Below are 15,035 nucleotides of genomic sequence, written 5' to 3'. Positions count from 1 at the left end.
GATCCCCTGGAGAGGGGCTTCCCCCCCTGCACAGTGGGGGCGGAGCGGGGCCGGGTGGGGCGGGGAGACGCTGGCGCAGCTGCCGCCACAGCAGGCTCTTCCGCACGGAGGGAAGCGTTGGCCGCGCACCTGTCACCGCAGGAGGGGACCCAGCAGATGGGGAGTACTAGCGAGGGAGGAGTAAGCCCTCCGAAGGACGGACCACCAGCCACGCACATGAGGCCCAGCCCTGGGCGTCAGGGTGGGAAGAGGGAGAAGATGGGAGTGGAGAAAATGAGGGCAGAGGCGGGGGTGGGCGGTGCACCCAGACCATCAGCAGCTCGCTCCCCAGGAGCAGTCACCCCAAGCCCCTCAGGGGTGATCCTCCTGAGCACCCCAGGATCCCAGCCTAGGACATTCAGGGTCATCTGAGAGAGGCACCCACTCCAGATGCAGGGATGTAACCAAAACCGACCCCAAGGCTCTGCCCCGGCCTGCCTGCTCCCGCCTTCCCGCGCCACCCCACCCTTCCCTACAGCAAGGCCCAGAGCAGAGAGGACCCACTGCTGGCTGGAATGGTGGTTCCCATTCAACACCGCCCTGTTTGCCTGTCCTCAGGGGGCATTTCTGGGAGCAGCTGCTGCTCTCAGAGGAGTCCAGGCCCACCTTCTCCCCCACCTCCAGACCTGCTCTGGGAGCCCAGCCAGGGCTACTGCAGGGCAGGCCCCCGGGAGGGGGCTCACAGCCAAGGGCAGAGACCTGGTCAGTTGTCCCCAGCAGAGCTGGCCAGAGAAGGTTCAAATGAGAGCAGCATGGGGGAGTGAAAAGTCTAGCCAGACCTTCCTGCCGCACCCACCTTTTCAGCCGCCTGCCTGTGCAGACCTTGCGGAGGGTTTCCAGGGCTGCATGGAGCAAGAAGAAGTCAGGAAGGGTTTCCCAGCCCCTTCCCTGGGGGAGATCACCTAGGTCACTGCCTTGGTCAAGGCAGCCCTCCCGGCACCACTGTCCCCGGGTTCCAGAAACAACTGTCCCTTCATCCGAGGGCCCATCACCCACTCGGGGTTCTCGACACGGTTCCATGTGGGGAGATCATCCTCTTGTCAAACCCTCACATGCAGTCCTCACTTGAGCATCTCCTGTTTGCTGCTGAGACCTAGATGGTTGGGACCATTGCCCTGAGTTTCCAGGGATGCCCTGGGGTGCAGGAAATCAGCCCACTGCGCCGCCCCCCCCAGCAGTCCTGGCTCAGGTGTGGAGGCTTGGGAGAGCCGATGTAGTCCCCACGGCCCCCTCCTACCTCGGCCCTCCGTCTGCTGCAGGGTTCTGAGCTCGAGTGGCTCAGGCCGGAGACCCATTCCGCAGAGCACTCCTCCTCTATGACTTCACGCACTGAAGTCGCCCGGGAGACAGTGCCGAACGTTCCAGCCCAGAGTCTTGGCCTCTGGGAGGCAGGGACGGGAGGCCCGGGCAGCCCAGAGGACTCTGTCCACAGTGTAGATGAGGACGCGCTGGCCCATGTCCCGCAGGGATGTAGAGGGCAGCCTCAGGGGCACTGGGCGCTCCCGGCACCATGGATGACGCTGCCGTCCTCAAGCGACGAGGCTACATCATGGGGATCAATTTGGGAGAGGGCTCTTACGCCAAAGTCAAATCCGCTTACTCTGAGCGCCTCAAGTTCAACGTGGCGGTCAAGATCATCGACCGCAAGAAAGCCCCCACGGACTTCCTGGAGAAATTCCTTCCCCGGGAAATTGAGATTCTGGCCATGCTAAACCACCGCTCCATCATCAAGACCTACGAGATCTTCGAGACGTCAGATGGCAAGGTCTACATCGTCATGGAGCTTGGGGTCCAGGGCGACCTCCTCGAGTTCATCAAGACCCGGGGGGCCCTGCAGGAAGACGACGCTCGCAAGAAGTTCCACCAGCTGTCCTCGGCCATCAAGTACTGCCACGACCTGGACGTCGTCCACCGAGACCTCAAGTGCGAGAACCTTCTCCTCGACAAGGACTTCAACATCAAGCTGTCCGACTTCGGCTTCTCCAAGCGCTGCCTGCGGGACGACAGCGGCCGGCTGACGCTGAGCAAGACCTTCTGCGGGTCGGCGGCGTACGCGGCCCCGGAGGTGCTGCAGGGCATCCCCTACCAGCCCAAGGTGTACGACATCTGGAGCCTGGGCGTGATCCTCTACATCATGGTCTGCGGCTCCATGCCGTACGACGACTCCAACATCAAGAAGATGCTGCGCATCCAGAAGGAGCACCGCGTCAACTTCCCGCGCTCCAAGCACCTGACAGGCGAGTGCAAGGACCTCATCTACCGGATGCTGCAGCCGGATGTCACCCGGCGCCTGCACATCGACGAGATCCTCAGCCACTGCTGGGTGCAGCCCAAGGCCCGGGGCCTGTCCTCCGCAGCTATCAACAAGGAAGGCGAGAGCTCCCGGGCCACCGAGACCCCGTGGGCCCCAGAGCCCAGCTCCGACAAGAAGTCCGCCACCAAGCTGGAGACCCGGGAAGATGCGCGGCCCGAACCCCGGGCCGAGCCAAGCCCTGAGGAGGAGGCGGCAATGGTGCAGGTGTCCCGGCAGTCGGAGGCCATGGGTCTGCCCGGCGAGCAGCCCAGCAAGACCGAGGAGGGGGCGCCCCCGCAGCCTTCAGAGACGCACGCCTAGCCCGCCTCTCGCGGCCCAGGCGGCCAGCAGGGAATGAGGCCGAGCTCGGGGCCCCGAGCCCGAGCTCCAGAGAGGCCGCGGGACCAGCCGAGAAGGAAGACGGTCCCGGACACGCCGCTATTTTCGTCAGTTTCTTCCCCTCCCTTTGAACTCGGTAACTCACGTGGCTAAAGAAGCAATAAATCACTATATTACTGCAGCCCCCGAGGTTGTTGTGTGTGCCCTGCCAGCTTCGGTCACCCAGGGAGAGGACCCTGCACCCCCGTGGCCCCCTCCGCGGGTCACACCGTGCTTCACCTCCCACTGGGGAAAGAGCTCCACGTGTCCAGCCCTGACGATGGCATCGGGCCCTGGACCGGAGAGAGTCAAGTGAGGAAGATGCTGCTTCAAGCGCGGGGCCCACAAGCGCCGAGCTGGGTGTGGAGGCGGCGTGGGGGCTGCAGGCCCGGGCAGGCGTTCTGGGCCCTCAACAGCCCCCGAGGTGCCTGCCTGTGTGGGGGCCTGCAAAGGCCGGCCTCCCTCCCTCGGGGTCCCTCCCCTCCTCCTGCTCTGGCTCCAGGGTCTCCCCCACACCCAGCCAGCACCCCGTTCCCTGCAGCACCCAGAGCATCCCTGCCTGGCCCGCCCCCCAACCTGCATGTCCCCCCATCACTGTGCTCTGACCCTCCTGCTCCTCTCTGGTCCCAGCTGTCCCCAGGGTGACGCTCCCTCTAGCGTGGGTAAGCGGACACTGGCAAGCAGGGGGCACAGGCCTCCTCTCACATGTGGCCGGGACGTCCGCAGGGGGAACAGGCCTGCGGGCTCACTGCTGGCCGCGGGGGCGCCACCCACCGTGAGGTCCTCACCTGGCGGTGCGCGGCCACCGCCTCCTCTTCCGATCCGCCTGTGCTCTGGACACGCGCGCACCTGCGGGTCTGACACCAAGGGAATGGGGCCTTTAGACGGGCCCCTCCTCCCGCCGCTGCCGGCGTCCAGCAAGGGCCCCCCCCGGCCCCAGCCCCTTCACGGCCACAGCCACGGACCCTGGCCCCACCCCTGTCTCCCCATCACCTCCTGCAGCAGCCGAGGCCCCCATCCTGCACCCAGTCCGGGTCCCCTGCCTGCGGGAAGGATCTCCACACCTGGCCCCTGAGGTCCTCCTGGGTCTGGCCTCCTGGCCGCCCAGCCACTCGCCGTGGGCCCCAGTCCTGCTGGCAGACAGGCCCCGGAGCCCCTGCCCACCTCTCCAGGCTTCGTCAGGGGCCGCAGCCTCCATATACGAAGCCTCTGGGAGTCACTGCCTGGGCAGGCGGGCGAGGGACCAAGATGCAGCAGTCCTGGCGGTGGAGCCACACACCTGCCCAGTGGCGGAGCGGGATTCCAGGGTGCATGGGGCCAGCGGGGGTGCAGATGCCCCAGGAAGCTTGTGAACTCCTCCCTGGGTCAGCAGTGGTCAATTGGGGCCTGGGGGCAAGGCTGGGCGGAGGGGCCTTGGGAAGGAGCACCTGCTGTGTGCTTCCCAGGCGGGGGCACCACTCAGAGAGGGCGGGCGGCCGCCTGAACCCACCCAGCGTGGTGCAGGCCGCGCTGTGAGGCCCTCCGGAGGTGGCCTGAGGCGCCGGCTGCTCCTGCCGGCTGCCCCACTGCCCCAGCCGGGCTCAACCCCACAGCGACTCCCGGGACCCTCAGCGCGGCCTCCGGGCCAGCCGTGCACCTCCCGCCCGGCACACTCTCACCACCTGGCCGTTCAGACCCTCAGCAGCACCTCTGTCCCCATCCTCCACGGGGCCTGACCTCAGCCCTCAGCCTCCCCGAGTCCAGTCCCAGCTCCATCACTGCGCGTGTCTGTCACGGCCCAGCTGCAGGGCACTCACGCCCTGGGTGACGCTGAGCCACCTTGGGCCCCGGGAAAGCAGGGCCCGCTCCTGTCACCCAGGGCCTGACGCCAACCCTCAAAGCTCCGAGGGCAGCATCCCTGGGCCTGTGGTCTGGCACTCACAGGCCTGCAGCTGGGAGCACCCTGAAGCCCGTCCAGCTTGACCCTGCCCCGAGGGCTCCGGCAGTCTGACACACACATTCTGGGCAGGGCCCCTGCTGCTCTCCCGAGTCTGCAGGCCTGACGTCCCTGGAGAACCAGAGGCCACGGTGTCCTGGGAGAGGTAGGGCGTGAGGAGCAGGAGCCACAGCAAAGGGCACCCCGGACAGAGTCCTGGGGGCAAGGGAGACAGGCCAGGAGGGCACCTAGCTGGGGGCCTCGCAGCTGGCCCCTCTGAAGTTCCGCTGGTTCCTACTGAAGCCCCCAGAAGAATGCAGGCGTCGGGTACGTCCCTGCCGCTGGCCTCTGGGCCTGGCTGCCCTGCCTGGGGACCTTCCGCTTGGGCCTCCTGCCAGGAGCTCTGTGTGGCCCAGGCATGTGCACACGCTCCCCTCCCAGCAGCAGGCGAGCCCCGCTGAACCCCCACACGGGGCTTCTGGGTCACTCCCACCCACCCAGACACAGGACGCCCCCTCCCCGAGCACCCGTCCTGGGCAGCGAGGACAACAGGACCATGGGGCTCACAAAGGACCTGAGCCTACGGGGGCGGCGGTTCGCGGGGTGGGAACAAAGCAGGTTGACGCTGCTTCTAGGTGCAGAGACGGTCTAAGATGCAAAGGTGATGTGCCTGCCCAGGCTCCCAGCGCTCACAAAGGCCCAAGTGACCTAATTCAGGACGCTCTCCCCAGCCCCAGATCCCGCCCCGGGCCCCACCCATCGTGTGCCCTCCCCACAGGCCGGCGCCCGCCAGCCACCCCTTGCCCGGTCACAGGCTCTGGCCGCCCTTCGCTCCGTGCTCTCACAGGACCTGTCCTAAAGCCGGGCTTGGATCCCGGCAGCTCCTGCAGCCTGCACCCCCCGACGCTCTACTCCACGTCCCCCGACCCCGACGCCGGGACCCACCCATTCTCACAGCGTCCGCCTCCCCCAGGCCCTTCCCTGCCTGGACCTCAACTCTACCTTCCCTTGGAACGCCAGCCCACTAGGGCTCCACACAACCGGGCTGGGCACTCAGAGGGTCCGAGCCGCCCTTGCCCCCTCCGCCCCCTCCCCCATCAGAGCAGCCCCTCCCAGGCCCGGCCCCCGAGGGTGTGCTCGGCCCACCTCAAGGCGGAGCCGGGAAGGAGGCCCTCCCTCGAGGGACAGGATCTGCTGCAGGGTCAGTCCCCACACCCAGGAGGGGTAAGCGGCGGGGGGCCGGCACGCTGGCTGGACCTGGGCGGCCCTGGGCTGACTTGGCACAGGGCGGCACGGCGAGATCTCCAGTCTTGGGTGCCAGCTTCCTCCCTTCTGGCAGGCCGCGGGGCTCTGTCAGCCCAGTCAGCCTTCCAGGGCTCCAGGGCCTGTCCCCCGCCAGTTCCCACTCCGGGCAGCCTGGCTTTATGACTTCACAGGCTGAAGTCACGCGGGGACAATGCTGGGCGTTCCACACCTCCAAGTGCAGGCCTAGCCTGGCCAGACGGCTCCCCGCAGTGCTAACAAGGACGATGCCCGCTGGCCCGAGAGGGGAGGGGATGTAGAGGGCAGTGGCGCAGGCCGCTCCGGGCACCATGGACGATGCCGCGGTCCTGAGGAAGAAGGGTTACATCGTGGGCATCAACCTGGGCAAGGGCTCCTACGCCAAAGTCAAGTCCGCCTACTCTGAGCGCCTCAAGTTCAACGTGGCAGTCAAGATCATCGACCGCAAGAAGACGCCCACCGACTTCGTGGAGAGATTCCTGCCCCGGGAGATGGACATCCTGGCAACCGTCAACCACCGCTCCATCATCAAGACCTACGAGATCTTTGAGACATCCGACGGCCGCATCTACATTGTCATGGAGCTCGGGGTCCAGGGCGACCTCCTCGAGTTCATCAAGTGCCGGGGGGCCCTGCATGAGGACGTGGCACGCAAGATGTTCCGGCAGCTGTCCTCGGCCGTCAAGTACTGCCACGACCTGGACGTCGTCCACCGAGACCTCAAGTGCGAGAACCTTCTCCTCGACAAGGACTTCAACATCAAGCTGTCCGACTTCGGCTTCTCCAAGCGCTGCCTGCGGGACGGCAGCGGCCGGCTGACGCTGAGCAAGACCTTCTGCGGGTCGGCGGCGTACGCGGCCCCCGAGGTGCTGCAGGGCATCCCCTACCAGCCCAAGGTGTACGACATCTGGAGCCTGGGCGTGATCCTCTACATCATGGTCTGCGGCTCCATGCCGTACGACGACTCCGACATCAAGAAGATGCTGCGCATCCAGAAGGAGCACCGCGTGGACTTCCCACGCTCCAAGAACCTGACAGGCGAGTGCAAGGACCTCATCTACCGCATCCTGCAGCCGGATGTCACCCGGCGCCTGCACATCGACGAGATCCTCAGCCACGCGTGGCTGCAGCCCCCCAAGCCCAAGGCCATGGCCTCCGCCTCCTTCAAGCGGGAGGGCGAGGGCAAGTACCGGGCTGACTGCAAGCTGGACCCCCGGCCCGGCCCGCGGCCTGAACACCGGCCTGAGCACCGGCCTGAGCACAAATTGGGGGCCAAGACCCAGCATCGGCTGCTTGTGGTGCCTGAGACCGAGGACCGGGTGGAGGAGCGGCTGGCCGAAACCTCCAGGGCCAAGGACCACGTCTCCGGAGCTGAGGTGGGGAAGGCGAGCACCTAGCGGTGTGGAGGGCCTGGGGGGCGTGGCTCTGTGAGCGCCCCGTGGGCTAAGTAAGCGGTAGGAGCTGAAGAAGCCACAGGTGCAAGAACAAGTAAAGTCCGTCAATTAAACCGCTATTTTGATTACGTTCTATTAGCTTTTTTCCACTTAGTAGCAGAGACCTTAAACCCTGACCACCAAATAAACCACAGTGTACAGCAGAGAGGCGCGCGGAGTCTTTTTCTCTGGGACTCAGCACCCACTCCCTGCGTCCCGGGGGCTCCGGGGAGCCGGCCTCGTGGGCACAGAGTCCACGGCCTCCCACCAGGCCCCCGCTGCCTTCCCACCCGCCCGCGCCCTTCAGGCAGCCCATCCTCAACTCCCACTCACCCTTTGGCCCTTTAGAACTTCTGGCAGCGCCCCCTTGCCCCCTCCAGGCACAGCCTTGCCTGGAGGGCGCCCTCTGCATCTCACTCGCGGCCCCCCCAGACCTCCGACCCCACTTCCTGGGGCTCCCTCAGGCCCACGCCCACCCTTCAAAAACAGCCCTTTCCTGACCCCATGGCGCCAGCCCCACCCCCGTGGTGCCCAGGCAGGGCTCTGCCCAGGAACTTGCAGGAGCTCCGTGTGGAGGAGCGCAGACCAGCCGGACCCCAGGCAGCCTCCAGGGAGCCTGAGGACGCCCTGCTGGGGCGTGCCTGCTCCAAGTAGGAGAGGCTTGTCTTAGCGGATCCCACACTGCCTCTCTGAGCAGGACCCGACCCCACCTGAGGCTTAAAGAGCCGGCTGGGACTCCCTGGGGAGCTGGCCCAGAGCAGAGGAGCAAGGGGGCGGGGTCAGCCCTGCCCTGGCTGGAAGTCAGGAGGGACGGCTGAGGCCACTGGGAAGGGCCTCCCCTGGGGAGCAGCCGCGTATGCAGCAGGTCAGGCCTGGTTGGGGAGCCTGTGGACTTGCGGGCACAATGGCTGAGGGCTCTACCCCCCAAGAGGAACAGAAGTGGGGGGCACGGGGGAACGAGGGGCCAACTCAGCGCAGAAGGCAGGTCCCCCGCCTCGGTGGTGCCACCATAAGCCACGCAGGAAAGGCTGGACACCCTGGCCCCTGAGGTCACCACCCAGTGGCCCTGGGCAGGTGACGCAGGTATGAGGGTGGCCTTGGGGCAGAGAGGCATCCCTCGTCAAGCCGGAGGCTCTCTTTAGTAACAAGTAAATAGAACGGGCGGGGTCCTACAGAACAGGGTATCAGCCTGGTGGGCCTGGGGACTTGGAAAGCTGGAGTCCCGTGCTGGGCGGAGAGCCGCCCCGCAGGCTCCATGGAACACCTAGGGCCAGGCCCTAGAAGAAGTCTGAGGCCTTGCGCCGGGCAGGGAGCTGCAGCAAGTTGTCCGTGATGCAGGCCGGGTCCTGGCTGAGCGGGGTGCGTGTCGCAGAGCCGGGGGCCGGCGTGCTCGTCGGGGTCTGGGGCCCGCTGGCTGGGGTCTTGAGGTGGCTGGCGCGGGCGGGGGACGGGGTGTAGCTGGCCCGCAGGGCTCGATCCGTGTACTTGCTGGCCGTCCTGCTCACCAGGCGCTGCAGGGCTGGAGACATGGCGGGACTCAGGCCCTTGGGGGTGAGGCTGCAATGCGGAAGGCGTGGCGAGAGGCAGGGTCAGGCCTGCCCAGCAGCAGGGCCCTCATTCCCCGGGAAGATGCCTGGGGGACACGTGCTTGTTCCTGGCTGGGATCCTGAACAGCCGCGCCCTGGGCCGTGGGGCTGGAGGGGATCCCGACCCTCTCCAAGGGGGGGCGATGACCCTGACTCCACAGGCGGATGGGAGCTTACGGGGACAAGGCCTAAAGGCGCCCCTTAGAAACGCATGAGAACGGGGGCTAGGGACGTGCGAGGGGCCCTGCAGACACAGGGGAGACGGCCCGGCCCAGAGCCGCAGCCACGGGCCCAGGCCCCGGTGCCGAGCGCGAGGCCCGCCCCTCACCTGGCCAGGTTCTCTGTCACCCTCCGCAGGGCCTCCTGCTTCTTGGCCCGGTTCTTGGCAGCGGCCTCGTTGGCCATCTTCAGGCCCAGCCGCTCCCTGCGGCCCGGCTCCAGGATCTAGAGGACGGCAGGCAGGCTCGTCGCGGGTCGTCAGCCTCCTGACCCCCACCCTGAGTGGCCCACCCCCTGCGCCGGGTTCTTGTGAAGCTGGCACCACCCAGCCAGGCACTGGGACCACCGTCTGGGAAAGACCCTGTTCAGCCTGCTTTCCGCTGGCTACCAGGTGCGATGGCTTCTGCGTTTCTTTAAAGAACTTCAAGATACACGTCCTGGCCCATCTTCTCACCGGCTCTGTGCTCCCTCTCTTGCTCACACAGCATGCTGGCTGTGTTACCACATCACACACCCTCCCGCTGTCTGGCTGTCAGCTTGCAGTCAGACCCTGGAGGGCTCCCACTGCGCTGAGAGATGCCCAGGGCCCAGCGCCCACTCCCTTCCCGGCTTCTCCCTCTGCGGCCGCATGGACACCCCTTTCCTGCCTCCCTGGCGCGTGGGCCTGAGGCTCACGCTCGCTGTCTTAACGCTCAGCGTTCTCGTCTCCCTTGAACCTGTCCTGCTGTGCACCAAGGAACCGGCTGTTCCTGTCTCCACACGCCCGCGAGAAGAGGGCTCCGTTGCCCCCTTGCCCTGGTCCTGACCCGCCGGCCACGGCGGCGGACTTTAATGCCTCGGTGCACACAGCGGTCCCCAGGCTTTTCCCAACTATTGTAGCATCCCAGGCTGAGGGCCCCGAGGGCAATCTGGGTTCTGGAGGGATCCCCGCTGTAGGGGGAGCGCCCACCCCTCAGCCCCTGCTGCAGCTCCCTGCTCCTGGAGCTGCTGCTATAACGGCTGTCACTACGGTGACTGACGCTGTCTCTCCACACCTCACCGCGTACTGCCGTCCCGAGAGGACCCCGCCCTGCTCCACAGACAACCTGGACTCCAGACCCTGCGCTGGTTCTTTGGGTTCTCAAAGCAGGTGAAGTGATCCTGGACCCTTCGGTCTCGGGGCGACCCCCACCGGCACTCCACAGTACTCCTGAGGCTCCGGGCGCCTCCCTCACAAGCCACGCCCAGTGCTGGCTTTCCCCACAAATCCCGCGACATCACGGACCTGCCTTCCCAGAGCCACTCGGGCCCTACCAGCCACACGCTGGCACCTTCCTGGGCCTCCCCGTCCCCACACACCACCTACCACCCAAATCCCCTGCCTGCCTGGCCCACAAAGGGCCTCCCTTGTAGGGGTCCGGCCTCGGGAACCCCCACGCTGACTGCTCCTGGGACCCTGGCAGGGGCCACCCAGTCTGGATCCCCCGTAACCAGAGGCCTCCCTCTGCAAGGACTCAGCCATCCCGAGGGCACAGCTGCGTCCGATGGATGCTAGGGTTTCGGGGCTCCTCCCCGGCTGCAGGCTGCAGGGGAGCTCCTGGCCCAAGACCCCCGTCTCTGAACAGCCCCGTCCTCTGGACCTGCAGGCTCCCAGGGGCCACGGGGGCTCCCCACCCGTCTCCCAGCCAGGCCCAAGCCCCGTCCACACCGGTCCTCAGCGGAGGCCCAGACCTCACAAGGGGCCATGGTGCCCGCCCCAGCATCAGCCCCGTCCGCTGTGCACAGCCACGAGAGCACGGCAGATCCCCGTACACCCATGCGGCCCCCCACCCACCACGCCGACCCACCTTGAAGGCTGGCCCCGGCGTCCTGTCCACGTAGGGCGTGTCCGACCCTTCCACTCTCAAGGGCGTGTTCTCGACCTCCCCCCAGGTCATCAGCGGAGACTCACTCACACCTGCATGGGGACCGCCCACAGCCACCTCAGCCAGGGGCCACCAACGCGGGCCGCTGGCCCCTCCTTCCCAGGGTGGTGCCCCGCTGTGTCTGCCTGTGAGAGGGTCCCGGCGGCCGGCCCGGGGGAGGGGCCTCCAGAGGAGCCGGGCTGGGCAGCTGGACCCTCAGGCTACCACAGGGCCGGGGAGCCCCAGAGGACACCCACGGAGATCTGGAGTCTTCCAGGTGAAGCCCCCACCCCGAGTCTGGTCAAACCGCGGTGCCTTCCCAGGCCCGGAGGCCATCACATGCCCAGGAGGCCGCCCCGAACCTCGTGAGCTCACTTAGGTATGTCAGCTCCGCACACCTGCTGGCCTGAGACCCACGACCTGGAAACGTCACCCCAGGACTGACAGGGACCCCCGGCGGGAGCACGAGTGGGCAGCCTGAGAGGCGTACATGCCCCCAGGATCCCTCAGGCCCGGCCTGCCCACCTGCAGGGCCCTCATGCAGCCCCAGGGGGCCCAGGTGCACCCCACTTCCTGCAGATTAAGCCTGGTTTCCACACACGCGTCCACACAGGACGGCGCCAGGCGTCTGAGGTCGGGCCCATCTGAGAGCCCGGCGCTGCATGAATGCGACCCTGGGCCCCGGGGTGTGGGCAGGCCCCAGTAGTCCCACAGAGGGCACGTCTCTCACCAGGCGCAGGAGAAGGCGTGGAGACGAATCCAAAGCCGCCGACTCGGGGGGATTCGTGGGGGATGAGCTCCTTGCCGTCGGGGCCCACCTTGCCCTGTTTGTGCTGAAGCCAGAGGGGAGGTGGGGTCAGGGCCAGGCCGCACCGCGGGCTGAGGCGCAGACACTGCTCAAGCCCAGGGCAAGTGAGGAGGACCCCAGCACTGCCAAGGCCTGTCGGAGCAGCGGCCAAGGGATGCGCCCCGGCCTTCCACAAGGGCCACTCCTGACACCTGCTAGCTTTGGGGGCCCCTGACTTGAGGCCCGGGGCGGGGGGTGGGGCAAGGCATCTGTGAAGACCTCCAAAACAGTGCCCCCCGCTCCGGCCTCCCTTCCAACCCCCCCGATCACTGGAGTCACTGCCCTGCACGACTCCCGGGGTCAGCTCTGTAGTCCGCCACCCCGAGCCTGGCCCAGCCCGCGAGTCCAGCTGCACGCTGCCTCCCTTCTCTCTTACCCCTGCCCCACAGGCTGGCACACACCTGACCCACCTGTCTGACCAAAACAGGACCTGACCTCAAACCCCGGGACGGAGAACAGAGCCAGCCTTGACTGTGCTGCCAAGCCCTGCCGAGCCCAAGGACGCCTGAGCAGAGAGCTGCTGGCCCAGCCCTCACCTGTGCGTTAAGGGCGGCCGCCTGCTGCAGCTGCGACCTGCTGAGGGCCTGGCTGAAGGGGTCCCTGAGGAAGCGCGTGTTCTTATGCACCACCTGCCGTGGCTTCTTGAACAGCTGCTCTTCGTCGGGGACGCCTGGTGGAGGGAGCAAAGCCCATGGCGTCAGGGGGGCAGGCCCGAGGGAGATGAGCTGGTCCCCACCGAGCACAGCCTGGGCGCGCACGCCTGTGCTGACTCCGCCTACAGACCCCACCCCCCCCAACTCCCCCACCGCCGGCTGCCCTGAGAATCTGGACCCCTGAAGGCCCAGAGAGGAACACACCCTGGAGACCAGTCCACCCCGCAGGCCCTGCCCTACGCTCACCCTCTGGGTAGTACATGAGGGAGTTCTTGGCCTTGTACTTCCAGGTCTCTACTCCGGCCTGGCCGCTCTCGACCGCCTGGTGCTCGGCCGACGGGAGCGCGAGACTGTCCTTCTGCCTCTGTGCCATGGGGGAACAAAGGTCAGGGAGGCCCCGAGCCCTGGCCCAGGAAGCCCGCCCTGAGAGAGCACCGTTACCCCGCCCCAGGCACCTTCTCAAACTCCTCCTCAGCCTGGTAGAGCCACGCATGGCGCACCCGGCCCCTCTCCTTGGCCACCTCCATGATCTCCCGGAAGGAGGCGTTGTCCTCGCTGGTGTACCGGCTCAGGAAAACGTCCAGGCTGGGCAGCGGCTCTGCCGCCTCCTCCTCTGCGGCCTCTCCTGTCCAGGGCGCCATGGCGTGAACACCACTGTGCACCTGCTCAGTCCCGGACGCCCTCTGCCTGGCCGTGGGTCTGTCTGTGAGACCCCACACCGCCAGACAACACCCAGGGGTGGAATCAACACCCCCAAGCCGCCCAACCCCCTATCCGCTGAATGCCGGTGAAGTGTGTGCTCCGACTCAGGCCCAGAAGGGGTGTCGAGTGTTAAGAGTCACAATATTACAGTGGGTCCCCCGCGGCACAGTGAGCAGCCGGGAGACCAGACGCAAGATTCCCAGGGCACAGGCGTCTGGAACACCCCAGGCAAGCCCGACAGCGCAAGGGCAGCGGGACGCTCACTCACCGTCACCGTCCTCCAGGCCACGGCCCCGGGCCCTGGCCTTGCTGCCCACCACGCTGGGGCCCGTGTGTAGCTCAGGGGTTTCAAATGTGGCCGGCGAGACATCTGGGGGACAGAGGGGGTGAGGTCAGGGGGCCTGAAGCATCGGTTCAGCGAGCAGCCATGCCCGGCCCCACAGGACTCCTCTCACAGGGTGGTGGGGGCTCTCGGGACATCTTGCCCAGGGCGGAGCCGAACTTGATGGCGATCTGGCGCATCCGCTCCAGGTCTCCATTCTCCTCGGCCTCCAGGTACTCCTTCTGTGCCTGCAGCTTCTCCACGTCAGGAAAGAAGTCCCTCTGGATGACTGTCTGGAGGCCCTGAAGGACAGGTCAGATCGCAAGTCAGAGCCTCTGTCTGCCTCCCCCGGCTGCTTACCCCACAGAGTGTGTGCTGAGACCCCAACCTCCATTCAGCCCAAAGATCCCCAGAGCTTGGGAACACTTCCTTTTTCCTTTTTTTTTTTTTGGCCCTGCTGTGTGCTTGTGTGACATGGGATCTTGGTTCCCGACCAGGGATTGAACCCGGACCTGCGGCAGTTGAGACCATGGAGTCCTGACCAGAGCACCTTCAAAGCCTTCTCTCGCTCTGCCTGAGTTTCACCCTCCTTTGCCGCCTTCACCTCCACATCAGCTGAACCAACCTGGCTGTTGCCACCTTCACCCCGCCCACGGCCTCCTATTTCCAATCTGATCCTTTCACCCCACCACCAGCACGGGTGGAGATTCCCAGCTTCACACCTCCAGCCGGACTCGCCTCTGAGCTGCGCGTCTGCCGGCCCAGCTGTCCACTAAGACCACTGCCTGCCCACCCCACTTGTCTCCCAAACCTGAGTGACTTCCTCGAATCTCCTGCCTGGCTGCGGTGGGGCGGTGTCAGGAGACGAACCCGCTCATCGATGCGGCCACCCTGGGAGCCGGCTTGCGGGGCCCCCAGCCCTAGCTCCCACCACCACCGCTGCCCAAGAAGGCCTCTCCGCCGCTGTCCAGACCCCTGCTGACTCCCTGACAGATCCCCAGACCCCTGCTGACTCCCTGACAGATCCCTGTCTTTCCGGCTCCTCACCGCGTGCACACACCCACCCCCGCGGCCCCCCTACAGCGCGGACAGCTAGCCCCACACTCCAACGGCTTGGCCCTCCGCCTGTCCACACGCCGGGGGCGAGGACCCAGGCTGCCCCACCGCCTCGGGGGAGCGCGGAGCGTCGGGAACCGGCGGGGAGCGCGGAGCGAGGAGCGCGGGGCCCGGAAGTCGCGGGCGTCGGCGCCGAACGCTACCTCAATGTACTCCTCTTCGTCCAGGACCCGCTGCCGGCCCGTCGCAGCCCCAGCCTCGCCGGCTGCGCGCTTCCTCCGAGGCCCGGACGCCACGGGAACCAGCTGGGGGCGAGCTGGCGCGCCCGGCGACGCCATCGCTATCCCAGCAGCGCCCGGGCGGCGCAGGCGCGGCGGGGCGGGGGCGGGGCGCGCCAGGTGCGCAGACGCCTGAAACAGCCGCCCAAT

General features: G+C 66.8%; 3 protein-coding genes across 3 annotated transcripts; 2 read left to right on the top strand and 1 right to left on the bottom strand.

Annotated features, from left to right (window-relative positions):
• Positions 1–1,316: 1,316 nt before the first annotated feature.
• Positions 1,317–2,849, top strand: TSSK1B (testis specific serine kinase 1B). The gene has a single exon (XM_043901064.1). The coding sequence runs from the start codon at positions 1,550–1,552 to the stop codon at positions 2,651–2,653; it is 1,104 nt and encodes a 367-aa protein (XP_043756999.1). The 5' UTR covers positions 1,317–1,549; the 3' UTR covers positions 2,654–2,849.
• Positions 2,850–6,142: 3,293 nt separating this feature from the next.
• Positions 6,143–7,597, top strand: TSSK2 (testis specific serine kinase 2). The gene has a single exon (XM_043901065.1). It carries the CDS (start codon positions 6,218–6,220, stop codon positions 7,301–7,303), a length of 1,086 nt encoding a protein of 361 aa, XP_043757000.1. The 5' UTR covers positions 6,143–6,217; the 3' UTR covers positions 7,304–7,597.
• On the bottom strand, positions 7,405–14,980 carry ESS2 (ess-2 splicing factor homolog). Its single transcript, XM_043901062.1, has 10 exons — positions 14,811–14,980; positions 13,685–13,853; positions 13,498–13,599; positions 12,983–13,152; positions 12,774–12,891; positions 12,411–12,544; positions 11,758–11,860; positions 10,971–11,080; positions 9,254–9,369; positions 7,405–8,896 (listed from the first exon to the last, which is right to left on the bottom strand). Exons 1-10 carry the CDS (start codon positions 14,943–14,945, stop codon positions 8,617–8,619), a joined length of 1,437 nt encoding a protein of 478 aa, XP_043756997.1. The 5' UTR covers positions 14,946–14,980; the 3' UTR covers positions 7,405–8,616.
• Positions 14,981–15,035: the final 55 nt, after the last annotated feature.

Source organism: Cervus elaphus, chromosome 5, assembly GCF_910594005.1.
Source record: "Cervus elaphus chromosome 5, mCerEla1.1, whole genome shotgun sequence".
Classification (NCBI taxonomy): domain Eukaryota; kingdom Metazoa; phylum Chordata; class Mammalia; order Artiodactyla; family Cervidae; genus Cervus; species Cervus elaphus.
Note: the sequence above shows the minus strand (reverse complement) of the source record. Positions and strands in the feature narration are given on the sequence as shown.

Excerpts from the sequence above, each read along its gene's own strand:
- TSSK1B (XM_043901064.1), top strand. The coding sequence starts at position 1,550 with ATGGATGACGCTGCCGTCCTCAAGCGACGAGGCTACATCATGGGGATC.
- TSSK2 (XM_043901065.1), top strand. The coding sequence starts at position 6,218 with ATGGACGATGCCGCGGTCCTGAGGAAGAAGGGTTACATCGTGGGCATC.
- ESS2 (XM_043901062.1), bottom strand. The coding sequence starts at position 14,945 with ATGGCGTCGCCGGGCGCGCCAGCTCGCCCCCAGCTGGTTCCCGTGGCG. Across the intron at positions 13,854-14,810 it reads ACGAAGAGGAGTACATTGAG|GGCCTCCAGACAGTCATCCA; the intron begins GTAGCGTTCGGC and ends CCTGTCCTTCAG. Across the intron at positions 11,861-12,410 it reads CGGCCGCCCTTAACGCACAG|CACAAACAGGGCAAGGTGGG; the intron begins GTGAGGGCTGGG and ends CTCTGGCTTCAG.